This window comes from Manacus vitellinus, unplaced genomic scaffold (assembly GCF_001715985.3).
Source record: "Manacus vitellinus isolate BGI_N305 unplaced genomic scaffold, ASM171598v3 scaffold_7_pilon, whole genome shotgun sequence".
Taxonomy (NCBI): Eukaryota; Metazoa; Chordata; class Aves; order Passeriformes; family Pipridae; genus Manacus; species Manacus vitellinus.
The window spans coordinates 15,745,716-15,768,635 of NW_021940813.1; the positions used below are offsets into that span (position 1 = coordinate 15,745,716).

Sequence of the window (22,920 nt, forward strand, 5' to 3'; positions counted from 1 at the left end):
CTACCATTTTCAAGAAATGAAGGATTTAATATATACATATACATCTTAACTCCAATAACAATCTCTCCAGTGTATTTCCCAAATGTCTTGATAACACTTTTTATGATACAAACATGAAAAGCATTAACAGCTTTTTATTTCCAATCAGTTTTTTATTTCCTCTGACTACAAATATTCCTCTTGGCATAATTCAGAGTAAGGTCATCCTATACTACTGTTTGACAAGCTCCCATCAAACATTCCTGACGCAACAGCTGACAACACATGATGTAAGCCCACATCAAGTGCCAAGGGAAACCCTAACATCTGCATAAGTTTGCTTTTAGAATTGGACATGGAATATACTTTAAATTAGCACTTGGTCTCTTCTACATTGGTCATCTCAGCAGAAAAGGACCCTACATGAAAGCCTGAGTTTGAAAAACACAGTAGCAAAACAAAAGGCAACACGGCAACTCTAGTTAGTGCATGTCAAAGAACAGTATCTTCTTTTTTTTTTTTTTTTAAGCATGATAGGTACAAAATCAAACCTAAAATCAAGAATAAAGCAGAAGAATATTAAAGTTATATTCTGTTCATTTATTCTTCTTTGGTAATCTTTACTGTCTACGTAAAGCACTTTACATAAGGGCAGTTTCACAGTCCTGTGGCCTACTGTTGAGTTACTCAGGCACCTTCATGCTGACAAAGTCAAAGCAGGTACTGAAATTAGTGGTGTAAGCACAGACCAAGCACCTCAGGTACACAAGCAGCAGCACTCTTTCCACACCGCATCATCTGCTTTTAAACTTGTGCTGCAATTCCTCCCCTCTGCCTTTTCCCAAGAACAGTCATATCCAAAACCTGACACCACACTCACTGTGGAAGCACTCCACTCCTGAAGGCAAGTGGAAGGATTTGCCTTCAGCACAGAGACTTACCAGTATAAGTATGCACTGTAATCACACTGGGATACTTCCCTTAAATACACAAACAAACCCCTCTTCCTCTGGAAGCAGAGCACACGTGACTTGTACAAACAGGGACGTTGGTGTAAACTATCACTGTCCCTTAACCTGCTTTCTCAGCTCAGCTCCTCCTCTGCAGAGGCTGTCTCTGAAGTCTGCCAGCAGACTTGTTCCCTGAAGACTCCCTAGCCTGTTTCAGTCAGGTTTTCACATTCCTTCAGCTAACCCAAGCCATTTTGACTGAATCAGGTTAGAAAACAGATATGAGTAGCTCTACAAAGAGTGACCAGGGAATAACAAACAGTTAAGTGCATCTTTCATCATCTCAGATGGATATAAATCCCATCAAATATCTGATCAGTCAAGGACATTCAAAGAGGTACAGATTCACACTGGAAGTATAACTACACTACTTAGGTTCCTCCAGCCACAAGAACCCTTGAACATTACATTTCAAGCAAATTTTGGGGCCCACACTAGGGTAAATCTCTATGTATTTCAAGACTAGTAAGAACTATCCCTCTAACTCAATCTGGTTAAAGTTTCTCCAAGTCTCTCCCACTCCTGCAGCTTAAGAATAAATAAATCAGGTATAAAACCACAAATGCTTTAAAGGAAGAGTGACAGTAGGGAAGGGGGATGTCAAAGATGTACATTACAAAGATGTAATTGAATATGTAAGCCTAATTTTTTTTAATTCAAATATATAGTGTCTGGGAAAGTTGTATCAATTAGAAGCGTCAAGAAGCACAAAAAAGGTGCAACTTCTGAGAAAAGTTTTTGGTTGTTATAAGAGCAAGATAGTTTGTAACATTATATCCAACAGCAGCTCCAAGAGAATTTCATAACAAAGTTTGTTCAGGTGAAGACTACACTAACTGGACCTTCAGAAGTTTCCCCCCCTCACATCTTTTGAGCATCGCCACAAAGTATCAACAAGGCAATACCAACAGTATTCCCAACACCCACATGCAAAAATTGCCATTTTAATGGTTAAACACAGTCATACAATTAAGGTTTAAATGCTGCTCATAACTTGCCTTGTATGCACAGGTACCAACAACTGAACAAAACCAGACCTGCCATATTATACACTAACATTCCTGCAACAGAAAGGATAGAGGATGAAGTTTCAGGCAGCATTCCTAGACTAAGTTCATGTCAGAGAGTCATTAGTGTTCTGTTGAATTGTCTTTTTAGAGAAACATGGTTTAAACCTAGAATGAAACATGTTGGCAAAGTGGATTTTGGCATACATCGATTCTGCTAGAGATTCAAAACTTCTCACTTGAGAATGAGGAAAGTTTACAAATGTGGGGGCTTTTTGGTACAACAGAAATGCATTTAAAAAATAGTACTGCTAAACAGTAATCTTTAGAATTAACAATCACCAAATCTGCATGTGTCCATGCCAAGCATTGGTTTAATAACCATTGAGTTTAACAGACTCTTCATAGAAGTTTCTCTAAAAAGAACCTTAACTGCTAAAATTAAGCTAATTCATATATTTTCAAAAGCACAGTAGTGCAATCTGAAAAGCAACAATGCATGTCAACAGCAGATTCCAGGTTTTCTTTGGCCTTAGACTAAGCTTGCCATTTACATTTGAAAGATGATTTCTCCATATTATTGGTTTCTGCAAATCTGTGAGGAAACTTGAGTTTTGCATAACAGACAGCATTCTAATAGAAGTTTTCTGAACCAAGGATTACAGAGTGATTAATGCAGTGGTCTGTAAGCCAGAGTCCTATTTTCTCCCTATGCTTTTAAAATCTGTGTCTATCTCGACATAGCAAAGTGTTCTGAAGGCCAGCATTCTAAGTCATGGATGAGGTTTTGATGACAAGAATTATATTTCAATTAATTTCTACTGAATGTGTTGTCAGATTTCTAGGAACTCAGTTCTCACTGAATTGCTATTTCCAGAGCCAAAGTGTCTAAAACTGTCTAAAGAGACATCCTTCAAGTCTGCAGAAGAACACCCAATGATACAGAAAAGGCTTCTCCGTATGTTGTCAGCGCTCCCACTTCTCATTATTCGCACACTTAGCACCCTCAAAAATACTAATTAAGCAAAACCAAGATGTTTTAGACAGTGAAAATCACACATTTACACAGCAGCCACTGTGAACTTTATTAAGAAAAGAAGTTTGCCAGTTAAACTGTGATGACTTTATTGACTTCTCCACTTAGTTGTAGAAAACCAGTTCTTTCATAATGGCTCTGGAAATCATTTATTGCCAAGTAAATGCTGAATTCCCAGCAATGTATGGTCTGCTTGGAACTCTGGCAGTCTTACCATGAAAGGGCTATATTCACCTTTGCAAAATGCAAAGTAAGCAACACATCTTTTGTTCAAGCAACAAAGTCATTCTTGAGGCAGATGTCATGCTAGCCAAATAGCAAAGCCACCTTTACATTAAGCAATCCTTTCTATCACGACGGTTCCACAAAATGAAGTGTAATTTGTGAGGAAAACAATTCATAAGACACCAGTTAAATGTTCTCTTTATGTAAGGAGATGTTCTCTTTATGTGTAGTCAAGTCTTATTTCTCAGGAAGGAGAGGCTGAGCTAAAATGAAACAGCATGATGATCTATCTTCATGAAAATGTCCTGTTGCTAATGCCTCTGCTTTTGCCTCCTTTCCTCTTTATTAGTCCTGTGAAGTCCTATGCATTAGAAGTCAGAACAAGGCTTCTTCATTCATCTGGAATCAGATTTATATCCAATCCTCTAAGTGACTCACAATGCTGTCTACACACATTTCTGAAAAGTAGTTCTCCATTCCTAAGTAATCCAACCATCACAAAAGATATTTTCCAATTTCTTCAACTCTAGAAGTTGTTTTAATTCCTTTTTCATCTTCATCTTGTAGCCACGTAGCAGAATAGCATTGTCATGGTCTATGTATAGTAGGATTTAATCCTTATTAATAACTTCAGTAGATTGCCCGAGGATTTTTAGTACTGTAGTAGGCTTCACATGCAGCTACATAAGCAGATTCTGGGAAGAAATCATCATGGTATTCTGCTAAAAACCTGAGAAGAAAGTACACCAAAAAAAGGAAAAGAACATGAAACATTTAAGAGAAATGTTATTTTCAAATTAATTTTTAAGCTCAGCAAAACCACAGCCTGGGAATTAAGAATTATTACACTTTGAAATTTGGCATACAAAAGACCTGCCCTATTTTTTACAAGTTTTACATAGTGAGAAACAGCCTTTCCCTATCAATTAAAAAAAATTCAAAAGCTGAAGCTACACTCAGAAAAAGAATCTCAAGAACTATCACAGAAGGAAAAAAGAAGTTAAAGAGATCTTTCTGCAACTGCTGTAAATTACCTGCTCAGCATACTATTTTCATTTGTGTCGAAACCAGTATTTTCAGTTATCATGTCAGTATCTTATACAAATGGCCAGGAACCATTAAGTCAAGCTGTATCTTTTAAGGTAAGTAAAGCTACGATTTCATGTTTCATGAATGCCTGTGCATTTAGGGTCTCCATCTTTCAGGAGTACTGATTTAAATATGGTTCTCAAAGACAAAACACATGCTTTGCAAATCCAGTTCCTTATTTTCCTATTTCTGCAAGATGGTCTTAAAGTATTATTCAAACAGCTAAGCACCCAATATTTTATGATGTCTTCCTGCTCTTCTAATACACAACTGTTTCCTTGTTTAGGACTGAAAACGAGAATAAACAGTGCTACTACTACATACACTAGTAACAAACAGCTAAAATGACTATAAGCTTTCTGTTCTTTCCTTTGCAATCAAAGACACTGGGTATATAAGTGGGGGTCAAAGGGCAAAACAGTTCTTAAATTCAAGACTACAATCAAGCTGCACTTCAGAAAAAAAACCCACAGACCTTCAAAAATACCTGGATATTAAAGATCAGCATCAATAAACATGGCAAACTGTTAGCTACAGGTTCTCTGAGCTAAGAGGAGGAAGCAATAGAAATGACAGGAAACAATGTCATTTGCAGGATCTGGATTTTCTCAAAAACAGTGGCTAGGGTGATGACTTCACTATTGGAAGCCAGAAATATCAGTTTTGCAGAACCAATACTCTGGACACAGAAAGTCCAAACTAAAAAACAGTGTTTCTCCAACCTCACTCACTGCTACACTGCCTGAATTCTTTGATCTTAACAGAGCAAAAGCATCAAAGAATGCTGGTAAGATTCTCTGTATAAACCAATTTAAATTTAATAAGGAGTATATTAATTGCTCAGAGCTCACATCAAATGGTGACAGCATAAAATTGCAGATAAGCGAAAAAAGGTTGATTTTTCCCACACACTTGTACTTAAACACGGGTATCAAACAAGTGTTAAACTGGAGGAATAACTAATTATATCCCACTAAGTCTAGAAAAAGCAGTGAGAAATACAAGCTTTTTCAGCTTGTATACAATCCTTCAGTGTGTCATCATTAATTCAGACAGCATGTTGTCAACTTCCTCCATACTCGCTTATTTCATAGGAGCTCTCTAATTAAGAGTATACAGGGGGGCCTAGAATGGTTTCCGATGTAAAATGTTTCAAACCACTACAAGAGTACTGAAATAAGGGCAATTTAGAAGCTAATAAAATACCTGAATCATCAACTGCTATGACCTCTGACTTGAGCTACCAATCATTTTCTGGAATACAAGGGGTTAGTGTGAACTGAGTGTGGTAAGGCCTAAGTAGTAACAGAGTTGCACCTAACATGCTTAGAAAACACAAGATTAAGATGAGCTACAAGTGGTATTTAATTAATAATTCTTCATTAACACAAGTTGATGACTCCAACTGATTACAGGGGCTGATGAAAATCTTAGCGTCTTTGGATAACATTCAGTAAAACAGAGTACTAAGAGCTGGATCATACCAGGGAACATGTTTTAAAAGAACACTAAAACAAAGGAACCTTCAAAGGGGGCATTGGTTAGCTGACAGTTCCAAGAATTCTAATGGCAAGTAATGGGAAACAAGCTTATTTTCTCTTACAAATTTCATGACTTTTGCTTAAGATCAGTCATACATGCCAGTTTAGTGCATACTGAAGTGACAGCTGGTAGACATGAGAAATGTTAACTTAGATGCTGTGCCACAGTTACAGCTCAAAAAGAAAAAAAAAAAGGCAGGCAGAATGCACGCAGTCAAATGTACATCTCCCTGTTCTCCACAGAACAGTTGTGAAAAACAAAATACCCCAGAGCTAGCAAACAAATTATTTTCTGCAGAGAAGTGGGAGAAAACTGCCGAAATAAACACATGGTCAGCTTCTGTCCCAATCCCTTGTATATCTGTACACAAAGAGCAGGGCCCTTCTGAAGCTGTTTTCTATTCAAACTATATCACAGTGCAGAACACTGGCACAGAAATATTAGGAGTCCCCTAAGACTCTTAGCTAGTGGATATTTCACTAATGCTTTGCTCTTGGACAAGCTAAAATAGCTCCAGGATCAACTACAATGGTACCTCTAAGTCATGAGCCAAGATTTAAAGACAGAGGGAGCTGTACTTAGCAGGCAGAACAAATGTTCAGCTATAGATCAGAAAGCACATTGCTATTGAGTTACTCAGAAACTGTTTCATTACTTTTAACTCACAAAACTGATCAATTCAGTCACCTGTTGCATTATTGCCTTTTTCACTTTTATGCTTTTTATAGAGCTCATAGGCATACATCTACATAGCTGATGTATGAAACTGCTTATGAGTAATCAAGTTCTGAGATGCACAGTCCACACTGATGCAAGACTGCACAATTTTTCATCATGAGCATCCTCAAAAAGAAAACTCATGCTTTACACTCATGTTTGGAACATAGGAGTAACATGGTACAATGCAGATATTTCCCTCCCTACCACAGCTAGAGGCAATACTTCTCAAAGGACTAGAGGGGATGGAGACAAGGGAAACAGATATGTGGGCAATTTAGCTTGAAGAATTCCTATGTTCTGATCTTCAAGCATGGGAGTCTGTAAGCAAGCTTACCTCAGGTGACTCCAAGCAATAGCCTCACAAATATACTACCACCTGACTTTGAGTTATACAGGTAGATCTAACAAAAGAGGCACAGAATTATCACTATCCACATTAGAAGGCCACTTGACACATGTCAGGAACATTTATCAACATGAGTCACTGAATTAATATGAGCTTTAACAGCGTCACCTTTTAACAAAAAGGGCCTTGTCTTGACAGCATCAACACAACTTATTACCAGAACAGTCTCTGCCTGAAGAAAAAAATTTCTACTCAACATCAGCTACTCTCACATGAATAAACTTCAGGGATAGTCCAAAAAGTGTGAAAATGACAATGAAAGGAAAACTTTAATTTTTAGAAAGACAACCTCAGCCATTAAGGTATAAGAACACAGAGTCCAAAGGAAAAGCTCCCAGGAAGGTGACATCTTAAACACTTCTGCTACAGAGTTTGAGAAGGTAAGCAGATGCTTTGAAGAGATCAGTGGCCTGAGAGAGGTGCTGTTTGAAAGGCAACTGTAATGATCTATCAAAAGGAATTTGCTAAGAGAGCATTATGGATCCTAACTCTATGAGTCACCTCATCAAAAGAAACGTCATTTGCAGAATAAGAGTTATCTCCCCAGTTTATAGGCTATCTCCATCTGGAAGGCTGTTCAGAGCAAAAGATCCCCAACAAAAACTCCATCATAACACCATTGCCCTTGGTCTTTTAAGGGAGAGGGCAGAGAACTCTGAAGATGCCAAGCTGTCAACACAGCATTTCCAGTAATCAGGCTGAGTGATCATTAAAAGTGGTAACTTCTAGTACCACTTTTGGGAAAATAGCCCTACAAGAGCTCAATACAGGAGTCCTTGGTTTGTCTTGAGGATGAAGACTCACTTGTGGTAAGGCCAGCACAGATCCCTAGAGCTCCGTTCTAAAAAGCTACTGTAGCACATTTAAAGTATTTTGGGCAACCTCTCAATTTAGATGTGTGATCCAAACCTCAGCCATTGACCAGCAATATGCTCATTCGAGTACCCAAACACTCATGATTTGATAAGCAGAAGGAAGAGAAGCAAACCACATGGTGAGTTTCAGCAAGTATTTTTGGCAAAGCACTCAAAGCTTATTGTTCTTTAGTCAAGAACAATAAGCACAGATGAGCATATTCTGCAGACCAAGCAAACAAAAGCCCTCTGAAAATAAGAACCTGTATGATACCAGGTATTCACTGACTAAAAAGCATTCAACATCAAGGTGCCAAAAGTTTGAGAGGACTTAAAATGGCAATTACTTTTCTACCCATTCAATGAATATAGCAAAGCCCAAATAAATGATAGTAATGCCCTGAAATAAGGCACTGTGCAAACAGAATTACTTCAAAGTGTTTCAAAACTTTTAAAAGAATATTCTTTTATATGTCTGTGCCCTCCAAACTCACACCTCAATTTATACTCGAAAACTTGATTTTCTCACATGTAAGCTCCAATTTCATAAAGTTCTCTAGTATATCATAACTGCTATGTTGCACAGATATTTTTTGCCAAGTAACTGATTAATCCCAAAAACTGAGAGGCCAAAAAAACCCTAATATGTTCAATAATATGGATCAATTAATAATCAATATAACAAACACTGGTATAATTGCATTCTTTATGATCTATCAGAAAGTGATTTTTAGTTAGTTATCATCTTGCAACTTTATCAAGCCACAATGAATCACAATGAGCAGGAATTCTGTCACAAAGAAACTCGACCTAACTAAAGATGTTTTCTCTTCTATTCACCATGTGCAGTGCTTCATTTTTTCATTCTCAGACACTAATAACCTCTCATTAATTGTACATTAGCACAGACTAGTGGTGATAATTCACCACTGCACATATACAATTACTACCCTCAAAATGTGCTGTCAAAACCAGAGTTCTGTTTCTTAAGGTTACTTGAAACAGCTTGTCATCTTTCTATACATACATTTTATTATTACAGTTCTCTAATTTGGTCACAGTCTCATTTGGTTTCCATCTCAGAAAGTGCTCAACAGTATCAAAATACTTTTCTACCCATGGAGCAGAGTGGCACAATAGATACAAGCAGATCGTAAAGCATCAGGGAAAAAGAAAAGAGATCTAAGCTTACAGGAAATATTGAGTTTGAAATACCTGGGAGTATTTCAAAACTCAAGACAAATTGCAAAACTAGAGACTATTAAGAATTTAGTTCTCCAAAATGCGAAAGAATACATGTTGGTCTCATCTGAAAAATATGTATTAGAAGCAATATATTAGAAATATTTCATCACTTATCCTTTTGCATTTCATGAAAGTCAAAATACCTGTCTTCCTGAAGTGCTGTACACTTAGCTTTGCCTTTTTTCCTACAATACAATCCTGAAATTATCTTGGTGAAGATGGGTCTTGCTATTGTAAAAACAGACATGCTGTGTCTAATGTCTCCTAATTTTTAAGTAGCTCCTGTTGGGCAACAGTCCTGAGAAGTGACTTCTCTGATTCCAAAACAGTTTTCCAAGTCAAGGCTGTGTTCAAATCAATGGAAACAGCAAACCAGAAACTGGCACCTTCTTGCCTATCATTTCTCATCACTGAAGCAGCCTCTGGAGCCATGCTAGGCACCTCACAGTAAAGAGAAATCATAAAATACAGCCCATACAGCATTTTATTTTAAAAATAGCTGAAATAATGGAACTAGTTAAAAGATAACACCTTCTCTACTCAAAAACTATTAACAGGTAGGAAGATTTAATCAGGAGTCCTTCATTACTGGAATACCAGTAAGCAAGCACCAGTTATTCTGTGAGCTTCCACTGCTTGCTCCTCAAGACTAAACTCAAACTGTAAGTGAAATTCGGTGAAACCACCTGGTGACTGTCATTAAAGTCTATTTCAGACTGCAAGTACTATGAATTATTTCCAAACTAAATAATTTAAGACTTAGAGTTTTGTACTTAATTTGAGAAATTGATTTTCTTTACATCTGCAAATTCTATACTTGAGAAATCAACTTTCATGTTCTCCATGAAGAAATTTTCATTATGCACACGTGTAGAAAGCTGCACTAAGCACAAAGGGTACAGCTTCTACCTAAAAAGAAAGTCAAAAAGATGCATTTCATACATTCCTCAAAAATATAGGTTGTCTGGGAAACTGAGAACAATCTTGTCTCGCAGCAGTCTGAGGGCATGACTGGAAAATATTATCCATGTAGCATCTCAAAGAAAATTTAATGCATCTATCAAGTACTAAGTAAACTCAATAAAACAAGCTTCCAGACAAAGTATTAAGTAAGTCTCAGTTCCTCAGCCCACGTGACATTAATAGTATAAATGTTAAATGAAACTGTAAATTTTAGCCATAAAATTATAATTCAAAATTAAATCAGTATCTATGCAAGAACTAAATCAGTTGTCTACTACATGGAAGTTTTATTTAAAAATATATAAACTGCTTATGCTTGGACTACTCTACCTAGACTTCAAAGAAGATTCAGAAGCAGTTTTATTAATGCAAACAGACACATCAATCCTTTGTCTGCTATTAGAAAAATAAAGAAATGGAGAGTACTTCAGCTTGTCACTCAAGAGCAATTCACTAAAAAAAAATTAAGTGGTCCACAAGTAAACTGGTTGCTATCATCTAATGTGTACAGATCTTACCCTTTGAAAAGTAAGTCAGAATAGAACTTATATAAGGTATTTATAATAAACATCCATTAATTCATTCCCAAAAAGGAAAAGACAGAATCTGAAAATTGAAGAACTAGTACAAGATGTCACCTCAACCTCAACTTTTCTCTTGTAATTAGAAATAGATAATGCAGAATTATTTCTGTGATAAAAATCAAGCATAAACAAGTTCCTAGAAAATGTAATTATTTGACCACTTTCAATGACACATGGGACAAAGAAATACATACCCAAATGAAAGACATGTTAAAGTACCATGAATATGTGTTGAGGAAAAAAAAAATCTAATAATCTGCATGGTTTCTGTGCTATTTGACTACAGAGCATAACTGATAAGGAAACTAGACTAAGAAGAGTATTTATGACAAAGCTACCAAAGATCAAATGCTGCCTACAGAAGTAACTGTAACTTGGAAGCTTTTTTGGCACTGTCAAAAAAGAAAGCACTTAAAAAAACTAAGAGCCTTCAAATATTTTGCTGTAGCAGATATGCTTGCCTTGAGGGGCCATTTTGGTTTAGTTGTAGCCTAGTCTTGGGGACTGAAGCACACTTAAGTGTTTTCTACAAGGAATGCAGCTTGTGTACTCTGAGCACTCCACATCCCAACACAAAGCCTGGTAAATGGGACCTACCAAAAGATTTGCTTCAAAAGCACAGTTCTATCTCACCTAAAAATGTCAATGTGATTTATTGCTATTTAGAGATGAATACACATTTCAATGAGATGGTCAGATGGAAAAATAAGACAGACAGAGATACTACCACTAGAACTTTCAGTTTAGCCACCTCCCTACTTGTATAGGGAGTAGGGGACATGTTTCTCCTTTATTCTATTCCAGTACAGCTCATCCATACAATGGGTATGAAAACACTGCATTAAGGATGCTAAAAAGCAGAGACCTGCTGTGGTCAACACAGAAGAATCTGAACAGGCAAAGGTCTGATAAAAACTGATCTGATCCATAGTGAGTTAAGTTCCCTAAGAAATATTCACTCCAAAAACAGGTTTCCAACAACGAGCTCTACTTTTGTCCTGCTTGACTTTAGGGTACTTTGAATGCCAACAAGGATCTGACAAAAGAGAGAGATGCAACACTTAACAACTAAATGCTTCCAGGGAAAAATTTTGTATTGTAGAAACTCTGACATTTGAGACATCTTATTTTTGATAAACAATTTAAGTAAAACTATATTTAAGTTTTCATCTCTCTGATCTCTAATAGGACTTTTATTTATGCTAGAGTAATGTTATATTACTTTTCCATACGTGGCTACTAAAGTCATTGACCAAAAATTAAGTTACAATTTCAACATTTGTTCCAAATGTTTAACATTTACAAAACTTTCTTGGCAATTTTATTTTCCACTGTATTGATGTTGCACAGCACAGTGCCACACTAGGTATCTATCACCTCACTGTCATGCACAGATACTACCTACAGCACCTTGTAGAAATAAAGCTGATCATGGTGCAGGTATGAGCTTACTGACTCCAGCTGTGGAGCTTGTGTGTTCAGATCGTTTGGGTATCTCTAAAAACCACTGCACTACATCACAGAGAAACCTTGCTGTTCAAAGCTCAATTCAGACAGATATTTCTTTTAAAAAATCGACCATAATTAAAAACATGTTTTAAAGCACAAGTTTTCTTCCCCTGCTTATGTCACTGAAAGTCAAATCTCTTAAGATTATGCTCTCAAAAAAATAACAACGTAGACTTTGAATTTCTTCATAAACATGGTTCTTAACCAAGACTTGTCATTCTATATATAGTAACAAACTTTCCAACTTCAGTTCTCTGTCACTGTATTTCTCAAAACTTTAAGTTGGAAATTCAGGATCCCTTCAGTTTGAGTCACAGAATAGAAAAATCTTATATTAATCTTAACTCAAGTTGTTATTGTAAAAATTTTATATTAATTTTATCAAACCCTCTTTGTCATTCCAGGACATTTCAATCTATGTAACAATGGAAACATTGCTGTGGTACATTGTGTCACATTACCTCAGAAACATTTCGAAGTGTTTTACTAAAGCCTTTAGGTTTTTGTCAGGAAAGCACATCTTCCCCAATATTTCTGGTAGCTTTACTGTAAATAAAAGAAATAATGTTTACACCTGTTCTTGTAAAAGCAACTTTTAATTACTTTTATCCAGTATAAAGAAAAGAATATAAAAATTTCTTCTCCCCACAGACCCCACTTTTCCTTGCAAGCTACTCATTGATCTTTCAAAGCCTTACTAAATAGGAACATGCTGAGAAAGCAAATGTTGCTTGGTTTAATGATGTTTGATAGTGTACTGGAAGTAACACTGCTTTGCTTTTCTTAAATGAAGGCTTACAGAACCAGTAAAAGATAACCAAATCTATGAACAGCCTAGGAGTTCCAAATAGATTAAAATGTACATTTAGCAAAGAATAAAATTTAATGTGATAAAGCAAACAGAAAAATCACAAAGGTATAAGCAACAGAAAAAAAAATAAAGCAACTTCGATTGAGCAGAGAGTTTTTCATCAGTTTACCAAACATCCGCAGCAAATGTTGAGATCCATAGATATATGAAGGAGGTGGCGGTTGATCACTTGGTGGATAATTTTCTGGCATCAATTTCCAGGACAAAACCTAAACATGAAACGTGAAGACATTGGTTATTAAATCTTTATAGCATCATAAATGATTTAGTCTGTACAGAACTTCAAATGCAAAGATAAGTACTACCAACAAAATCTTTTTTTGCATAGCCCTACTCTGAGGTCCACAAAACCCTTAATTATGGAATCTAGGGTAGTAACATTAAAATCTGTTACCTCATTCAGTTCATTGTTTCTTCTACCTTCAAAGCCAGTAAAAACCGTGCTCCCTTCTTTGCTAGGAGTCAAAGTTATTGGTGAAGACGACCCACTATGGACAGGGGTTTCTTGAAAAATAAAGAAAAAACAGAACAAATGAAATCAGAAATAAATTTTACTGCTTGTTTTGTGAAACTATAAGCCATTAAACTCAACTAAGGTCTGCTGCTAAAACGTTTGAAGTCTTAAACACTGAAATTCAATAAAAGCTATCCTAAAATAGGCTTTCAGAAAGGCAGTTCATTGAATACTGTGGAAAAATACAGTACCAGAGTACTGAGAATATTGTGTTATATTTCTCTCTTTGGTAATAATGCCTCAGAGATAAATAATTGATACAAAAAGTAATGAATTCCCACTTCAATCACACAACTCACAGTTCACATAGCATCAAAAAAAGAACAGAACTTTACACTTTGTTTAGACCAACAATTTGAAGAGCAAAAGCTACTTTTTTCCAGGTGCAAGAAGAGCTTGGGCATAGAAGCCGGGGTCTCGAGATGACGTCTCTTAGGCTGTGGGGAAGCGCTGCTTTCCGATAGCCTGTCGCAGTTGGAGCTGTGGCGAGTGGAACGTCTCAGCGACTGCAGGATTTCAGGCTCAGCTTTCCGCCTTTTCGGCGTGGCCGGCTCCCCTGTGGCCGGCTGGCTGTCAGTTGACTGAGGTGTGGGCGGATTCAGTAGAGGAGGACTTGGGGAAAGTTCCTCCTGATTCCTAGGAAATTAAGGCAGCTTTACAGAACTGAAGAGATGAGGGTTCCCCCCACAAAAGACATTCTTCCAGTTTCACACATCTTGTTAAACACTTATTCAGATGAGACAGTCTCCTCCCAATAACTATTAAAGTGATGAGGCCTTCTTTTAAATACTATTTTCCAGAAGTATACTTGTTTTCAAATAAAAGTTAAAACCCACAAATACGACATTCTTCTACATTTTACTGAGGAGATGAGCAGTATTAAACTCCCTATATCCAACCTACCTGTTAGTATTTGTTGAGTTTTCTTTGATAGGAAGAAAGAACTTTGATGAGGTCACCTTCTTAAACTGAGCTTGTTCATAAGGATAGAGCAAAATTAATGGAAGTGTGAAGTCAAAGGTTATTCTCAGCCCATCCACCATCTCTTTGCATAACTCAACACTAGAGGGGAAAAAGAATATGAAAAGTTGCATGTCAAAAATTTTCAGCATAGTTGTACAAAATTGCCCTTTAATATGGACCATTAATATCATAACTACAATATGCTGATTTAATCACTAAGTAATAAGTGATTAAAAGCATACTTAAAAAAACAGTGGTTGTTCTCATTAACTTAGAGTTACAAAAAAAAGTCTGCTTCATAACCTCAAAAAAACGACACAATTTTTCTGTTGTATTACTGGATTAATGAAATCTACTGTAGAGTAAACAAAGTTAGTCAGATGTTTTTCATGTAGCATTATTTTGTTTTTCCAAGTTTACTAGGCTGAAAACAGAGGCACAGAAAAAGGAAGTACTCAACAGACTGAATCTCTGTCTAAAAGGAATATGAGGAATTTGATCTATAGCTGCTAAGATGCAGTTAAGGCTGTGCTTAAGAGATATCCAGTGAACCAACAAAACCAGATAAATTTCCATTGGACATCAGCCTCCAATGGTCTGCTCCAGTAATCAAACACTACATTTAGAGGCTACTAGGAACTTCAGTTTTCGGCTTGTGCAAAAGACTCACAATGTTAGGTGGTGCTGTTACAGCAGAACAAAGAACACCAAGTGCAGCCCACCTGCAATGCCTCTCACCTCTATGAAGGTATTCCACTCTCATGTTTCAAGTGCATATATGTGTAGGGTGATAGAAATTTGATTCTGCCAAAATGACCCACGTTAAAAATTCCAAACCTATTACCATTTCATATCAGCTGCTAAAACTACTGCCTTTGTTTTTTTTAGATACTACAGTTAAATTGGGTTGGGGGACCATCATGTGCAGAAATTATAGTAGATCAAATAAGGTCAATAACCTTCATTGTTAGAGCAGTAAGGGTAACATAATAAAACCATCAGCTGAATCTCTCCTACTTAATGGATCACTAAAACTATACACATTTGGAGAAGTTCCTTAAACGTACATCTTTAAAAATTATAATGTGTGTACAACCTTCTGTTCATATTTCTGATATTTCTTCTAACTTTTTGTTTGGGAGATTATACTACGAAGGAAAAGTATTAATCTGTCAAAGAATGAATGACATCAACATAAACCTAGACACTCATAAAGACCAAAGTATTTCAAGGAATAGTGTAATTACACACCACTGAAATAGAACATTGTAACACAAGTCAAGATCACTCTTAGATAAAATACAAGACTGTAGACTTACATAAAGAAGCAGCCTCATCTAACACCAAGAATCTTTAACATGAGAGAAAAAAACAACCAAACAAAAAACACCACACTGCAAACGTGGAGGGTTAATTTGTTTGTAGTATGTAAAAGAATATAGAGCTCAGCTGAGAAAACAGAAACTAAGACACAATTAATTTTAACAAACAGGATTGGTGTTACTACCCACAGCTTCCCTACATATTGACTCTAGGATTTAAGATCATATGTCAACTGAAAAAAAAAAAACAACCAGCACTTGGAGTTCTTTAGAAGTGTTTGTATTAATTCTTCATCCTTTATAAAACTTGAACCCGTTCAGTTTTATTTAAGCAGGACATTCTCGCATCAGATATGAAATTTTTCACATTGACAACAGCAACACATTCTTCCAAACGAGTCACAATATTTACAAAAACTTACATGCTAAAACAGGATATTGATACTTTTGCATAATGACTTTTCAGAATATAGGGACTCTCACTGATAAACAGTCAGCGTTACTGTACTACAGGTATCTGTCAAATACCTTAAGCCTTATAAACAGACATACATCATGGTATAAGCTCACAGAAGTGAACAGCCATACAACAGAACGCAAGGTCATTCTTCTTGTGACAATAGCACTGGACTAAATGTTACTTACTTCTTCTCTGGTGGCACATAATGAAGATTCATATTAGCATGTGGAGTCATTTGATGGTGCCGAGACCTTTCATTGGCTGAAAAAGCGGCATTAATAGCAAAATGTTTCACATATGACTCCAGGATGGTTATTATATTTGTCTGACAAGGAAGCTTCACTAGCTAAAAAGAAACAATAAATTAATGTCTTATAAGAACAGTTAGTAAGCACACCAAATGAAAACAGGAGCTTGTAATGTACCAACTAATTCAGTAAATGTCTAGTGCATGAAGCTATTTCAGGACTGATTAATTTCAACCCTTAAACTGCATTTTTGATCAACGCTTTATAAACATCTGGAGCAACAAAAAACATGGTCAGGTTAACAAGCTTGCTGCATTTCTAGCTTTAAAACCAATCTGCATTCTAAAATACAGTTGGGTACTGAAACACTACACTTAAATATGACAAGTCATTGTTTTAACTATAGAGAAGTCTGCTACATTATTGGTATTCTTCCTTATACTGTCTAAGCTCACCTTTACCACAAAATTAAAAAAAACAGAACTTGTACACACAAAAACTACTTTTGATATCTTTCTCACCCTCCCATGAACATTCATTTCACAACTTTTATTTCATACCCTTTTTCTTCTGTTAATATAATAACAGTCTTCCTCAAGCTTCTTTTTCAAGACTTCAGGAATTTCTATGCTTATTGCTCTTTCTTCCATGTCCCTTTTTGTATGAGTGTCCTGTTCTTCTTTCTACAACAGATCAGTGCAAGAAACAATATATTGTTAGTCCTCATGAATATTAGTGAAAAAAGAACTTCAGTAGTCAGGATGCAATATAACAATCCATTTTTCTCATACAAAAATAAAATTGTATTATTTATGGAATAAATATTTAAGTTGATAATAGTCTTACTGTAAGCTATTTAACAATACTGGTTTTGAAAGCACCTGCAAATTCATTTCTTAAAACTTTTTTTTTAAATTTAGCATTCTCTTAAGTATTTAACAAACAAACAAAAAAAAAAAAAACACAAAAAACCCCCACCAAAAAGCCCAAACCCAAACCAAACCAGAAATCTGTTAGGTTTTGCTACTTCAGATCACCCTCCCTGTACTACTTAGATTCCACACACCTTCAGAACAACTGTACAAAAATAAATGTTTTTTCTTGAAGTCAGTCCTCTACATCTTAATTTAAGACCAGGGTTGACATGTCTATGTCACAGTAAAACACACAAGGAACATGCTGCTATTAGGAATTGTCCAACCTGCACAGATCAGTAAATTTTTACAGCACTCACAAAACTGGGAAATCTAGTCTGCTACATTTTCTCCACATAAGCCTTATTTGTAGGAAGAGGGGAAAAGAAACAAATTTGTACTTTTAGATTAATATCGAATAACTCTACAAGAATATGACATACTGTATGACATAATTTTTGAAATCTCAACAACAGTAGAGACGAGGAGTAAGAAAATTATGGTTTTAATTCCAACTAAATTACCACCTGTGGCCTATATTTCATCTATTTCAATTTTTCCAGATTTTCAAGTACAGATTTTTAAATTCTATTAACTTAGGGAGCTCATGAATATACCATTTCTGTCCTCTCGTCTATGTCACTTTCTTCACTTTTTATTTCTTCATCTGTTCCTTCATCACTGTCATCAGAAGAAGAACTACTTATAGCTGCATAAAAGAGATTTCACATATTTATCTCACGTTATTACATTGCAGAGGTTATGACCAAACAATTTCAGGCCCCAATGCAAAAAAAAAAAAAAGAACAAAACACCAAGCCACCAAAAAACCACAACTAGCTTGTTCTATTTTAATGAGGATGAATAATTCTAATTGAATTAAACACACAAGTATTATTTACAGCACACTATAAACATTTTAAATATGTAAGATGAGTTTATAGGAAGTATTCTTGCATCCTCTCTAAAAACATTCACTTTTAAAAGCTCCCTACATTGCTGAACATGCAGGGATCTTCTCAATTTTCATTGGTCTTTAATTCTGAACAGGGAATTAACACATTAATCATTCAATCAAAAGGTCTGGATCTGTGCAGTGACAGTTTCCAGAACATCAGTTAAGTGCCAGTCAGTGTTCCTGCTAGCTTTCTAGTTACAAAGAAAATTGCAGGAAATTAAAGATCTGTCTTGAAAGTGAAAATCAGCCAGTCAGCTGAGAAGAAACAGACCTTTGTGCCAGGTAGACTAGGGAAAAAATAATCTTACTGCCTCCTTCTTCATATAACTGCCTCTGTGTATTTCAGATAGGACCATGATACTCTTACATCATCCTGATAGCAAGTTACAGCACGCACTGCTCCCCAGGTCAAGAAGTTAAAGGCATCCCACCAGTTACCAAAGGATGAAAATAAGCTCACAGTTTTCGCTGCTCTCATCATTTTCTTCAGCAGGAAGGCTTTTTAACACAGAGTCAACACCAGGCAACCTGCAACGTCTCTTCTTTCTTCCCTTTCTTCTCCTACAGAACATAAAATTGTTCACTGAAATTTGGCTAATATTTAATTTGTTTACCCCAGCTAATTCAACTACATGCAAATGCACAGGAAACATATGTTTCAGTTATTTTCATTAATTAATGCTGAAATAATTTGGGCAATGCTTATTTGAGAGTGGACACCTTAATATCTGCACAGTAGCTCATATTCCCGTTCTCAAGCAGATTCTCAAGCCACGGCCAACCAATATTAGATTATTGCTTTTGGCTGAAAAACACTTCAAGTTTTCCCAAGTTATTTTGCAAGTACATTTCTTTGGGAAGATGTAGATCCAATATACAAGCATTTTGCACAATAGTTAAGAATAACGTAGTTATTAAGTGTTAGTCTTTTAGAGTGGTGCTTAAGAACAATACATAGATATCTACTTCAGTATGAGAAGAGTAGCTCTCTACACTGCACTGACTGTACTGAGTACATATCTACCATCTACAGCATGAGCTAAGGCCAAGCTCACTTGTAGACTTGTATCTGTTTGAACTTGAAAATTAATCTCTCATTTATTTTGAGGCCAAAAGGATTTCTTACATGCGAGCCACAGCCTTCCGAGCCAATTTACGCTGTAATCTGCGGTTTTCGTCTGTATCACGAAGAACATGATCTTCAGCTGCCCATCTATCCCAGCTAAGGATAAGTAGAAAGAAAATTAACAATGACTATGAAGATATGCTATTCATGATTACTAATGAATTAATATACATTAAATCTACAAAGCACTCTTTTAATGTCATTAAGAAGCAACATCTGTATCACAAGGTTTGCGTTCTTCTGCATTTACGTGGCTTCAACTCTCGTTGTTGTCTAAAAACCTCTCGAGCTTTGACTTCACATGCAAGAGCATCTGTGACACCAACACATGCTATCGATCACAGTCAGACACTGCACTCATGTACTGGCCTTGATAACCAAACAATCCAGGTCTAGATTTAACAAAGCATAAACTTTTATTAATGGAAACCTAGGAGCCACAAGTATATGTCGCAGACAGATATCCCATGAAGTTTAAACTCACGGCTATCAAACTGATTCACTGAAATTTATGGATACAGATCAATGTGTCCACATGAGCGAGTATACTAAAGGCATTTACAAAACCAAAAATACTCCTGACAACAGCAGTCCTTTGATCTTCAGTGCAATGCCTATCTTTGCAAAATAAAATAGAAGAAATGGGAGAAGTGAAACAAGACATACAGGTTCTTACCTTCTGTTCCAACCGTTAAAATGGATCAGATATTCTGGAATCTTTCTGCCTTTCTCATCTTTCCCAACAACAATATCAACAATCTGAAACAAACATTGAATAGTATGTATTAAAAAGCGTGAGAGAAAGTAACCCTTCCAGTATTTAGAGAGTTTATACACAAACAAAGAAAATTAAATTAAATGGACTTATTATTTTGCCAGTTAACACTGATATGAGCAGAAGATATGGATTATACTAAACGGTCAGAAAAACTAGCTTTCTTGTTGAGTACTTTTAACACTGGAGGCTGCTCACCATCTTTGTCCTGTCCTCAAATATCCCATGCTTTCAAGACAGACAAAGAGCGATGTCAAACAATGCAGTAGCACAATATGGATATGCAGATTTGGGCTATTAATGTTTTCTCCTGTGCTCTGTCTCAAGCCCACAAAGCAGGAGAAAACACTTCTCTATATATAAACCCCAGAAATGCTGCCCTGTTGAATACCACAGAATCTCAGCCACAAAACATTAAAATGCTTTGTGAATATCTGAGCCTTTGTTTTCTTTCTCTTTCATGCATGGGCCAGAGAGAAAGAGCCTGCACCTCAGAAGGAAAAGATGGATCTAGTGGATCATTAAGAAAAGCATTGGTAATAGTAATAACAAAGGAATCATGCAGCCTGCACTTGAATAGCTCTCAGTAGACCACGTATCAGCAGTTAGGCTACAGTGATGTTTTAATTCAAAAACATGTGTGATGTTTAATTTGGGAGTCCAGAGTTTAAGAACTATTGATGGATTCAAGGACAGTAATGCTATTTAGGGTATTTGAAAGTGAGGAAGAAAAGGCACTACACAGTTTTGCACTCAGGATACCTCTGTGGATAGCAAGTAAAGGTGTTGGGGTTGTCAGAACATGAGAATACGTGTACAAACAAAAGGGCAGCCCAAAATATTACAGGATGGTAGTGTTCCTAATCAAAAGTGTTTGAGAAACACAGACCTACACAACTAGCAAACTTCAGGCAAAAACTACTGATTTGGTCAAGAATTCAGTTGCAATACTTTCCTTTTCCTCCCTTTCTGTAACAAACAAAACAACCAAACAAAAAACCAACCAAACAAAAAAAAAACAAAAGAAAAACCCTCTGTTTGCAAGTTGGGCAGAGATGATTTAGGACTGCAAAATAATCCTGTATTTACATAAAACTCTGTAATTACTATTACTACTCTTAAGGTCAGGCCTTACTGAATCAGTCACCTCCTACTCCAACACTTAGGATCCACCGCGCACTGCTTGCTATCCTATTTCCGTATACTCTCTGCACCGGCGGTACCACTTAAACCCTTCTGAAAGGCAGAAGGGCAGCAAGCGTGGGAAAGCGTGAGGGGGAATAAATCTACGCTACGCTACGCAACTGCGGGGATGAAAACCAGATTTCAGAATTACTTTGCAGGTGTTCAGCAGAGAACAGAAGGCGGGAAGCGCTTCCGACACTCCCAGAAATCCTGGGCGGCTCCGCTCTACCTGTCGCGACAGCCAGGCCCTGAGGGCCCGGGCCCCATCGCCTGTCACCCGCCTCTGCTCCCCAGCGCTCTGGGAAAGGCCCAGAGGCTCCTACACGGCTGCTACGCGCTCCCCTCGCCCCCGGGGCTCCGTGTGCGGAGGGTCAGAGCTGAGTCTCGCCAGGGGACGGGCCTGAGCCACCCGCAGGGAGCGATGACGAGGGGAGAGGACCGGCACCGCCTCGCTTCGCCTCCCTGCCCCGTGCTGGCGGGCGGCCCCCGCCCCGCGACCTCTCCGCCTTCTCCCCCCTCCCCGGGCCAGCGCCCGTTTCCTGCAACAATGCTGGCTGCTGGCGGAGCGCCGTCCTCGAATCCCGTCGGGCCCGCAGCCCCTTTCCCTCCCGCGCCGCCCTCCCGCCCGGAGCGCGCAGCGCCCGGCGGGGAGCGGTAACGGGAGCGCGGGAGCGTAACGGGAGCAGGCGGGCCCGCGCCGGCCCCCGCCCCGCGCGCCGGGGACAGGGGGACGGCCGGACGGGACAGGGGCACGCCGGCCGTCACCTTGGCATCATAGAGCACTTTGGCTTTGGTGGGGTCGGGCTCGAAGCAGAGAACTCTCTCCCCGGTGGAACTTAAATTCATTCCCCGCGAGGTCATTCATCATGGCGCAAAGAGAAGAGCCCCGCCCGCCTCCCGCGGGGAGTGCTGCGGCCGGCGCGGCCCCGCCCCGGCTCCTCCGCAGGGCGGGCGCAGAGCAAGTCGAGGTGCTGTGCACTGGTACCCGGCTGTCGTGTGGAGTGGTGGCTCAGCCCCGGCCACGGCAGGGATGAGCTGTCACCCGTGCCCACCCCGCTGGTTTCCCGCGAGGGGCGCGGCACGGTCGGCTGGCCCGGGCGAGGAGGGGCGGCGGCCGGGGACGGGTCCCTCCGAGCGAGAGGGCGGCCGCCTGCCCTGGGCCGGGAGAGCCCGAGCAGGGGGAGGCGAGAACGCTCGGGCGCGGTTTTGCCGGCCGTGCTGGCGGAGCCCCAGTGCCCCCGGGGCAGGGCCTTGCGCTAGGCCTGTGCCCGCCTGCGGGGCCGGATGCACCCCGAGGAAAAGGGCTGTCCTGTCTGCTACTGCTGCCCCTCACCAGACATTCCCAGTCCTTACCCTGTGTCCCGTGTTCTCTGCTCAGCAAAGAACAGCCCCTACTCCCAAGTGGGCTATGCATG

The 22,920-nt window shown here is 38.3% G+C and overlaps 1 protein-coding gene across 5 annotated transcripts; it reads right to left on the reverse strand.

The window, feature by feature from the left end:
* Positions 1-471: 471 nt before the first annotated feature.
* On the reverse strand, positions 472-22,400 carry MSL3 (MSL complex subunit 3). 5 transcript variants are annotated; one of them, XM_018084206.2, is made up of 13 exons: positions 22,271-22,400; positions 20,222-20,304; positions 19,546-19,641; positions 18,880-18,980; positions 18,079-18,170; positions 17,108-17,230; positions 16,485-16,645; positions 14,458-14,616; positions 13,928-14,190; positions 13,435-13,544; positions 13,150-13,249; positions 12,631-12,715; positions 472-3,987 (listed from the first exon to the last, which is right to left on the reverse strand). In XM_018084206.2, exons 1-13 carry the CDS (start codon positions 22,364-22,366, stop codon positions 3,888-3,890), a joined length of 1,569 nt encoding a protein of 522 aa, XP_017939695.2. In that variant the 5' UTR covers positions 22,367-22,400; the 3' UTR covers positions 472-3,887. The 5 variants fall into 5 exon arrangements, 4 of the variants coding, with proteins under 4 accessions (XP_017939695.2, XP_029820586.1, XP_029820585.1 ...); XM_029964726.1 differs by lacking the exon at positions 22,271-22,400 and adding an exon at positions 21,468-21,620; XM_029964725.1 differs by lacking the exon at positions 22,271-22,400 and adding an exon at positions 21,456-21,620.
* Between the last annotated feature and the right edge of the window lie 520 nt (positions 22,401-22,920).

Bases quoted from the DNA above. Each gene is read 5' to 3' on its own strand.
- MSL3 (XM_018084206.2), bottom strand. From the start codon at position 22,366: ATGACCTCGCGGGGAATGAATTTAAGTTCCACCGGGGAGAGAGTTCTC. The intron at 16,646-17,107 runs GTATGAAATAAA...GTTTCTTTTTAG, and splicing joins ATATTAACAGAAGAAAAAGG to CTAGTGAAGCTTCCTTGTCA. The intron at 14,191-14,457 runs GTAGGTTGGATA...TTAATTTCCTAG, and splicing joins AACTCAACAAATACTAACAG to GAATCAGGAGGAACTTTCCC.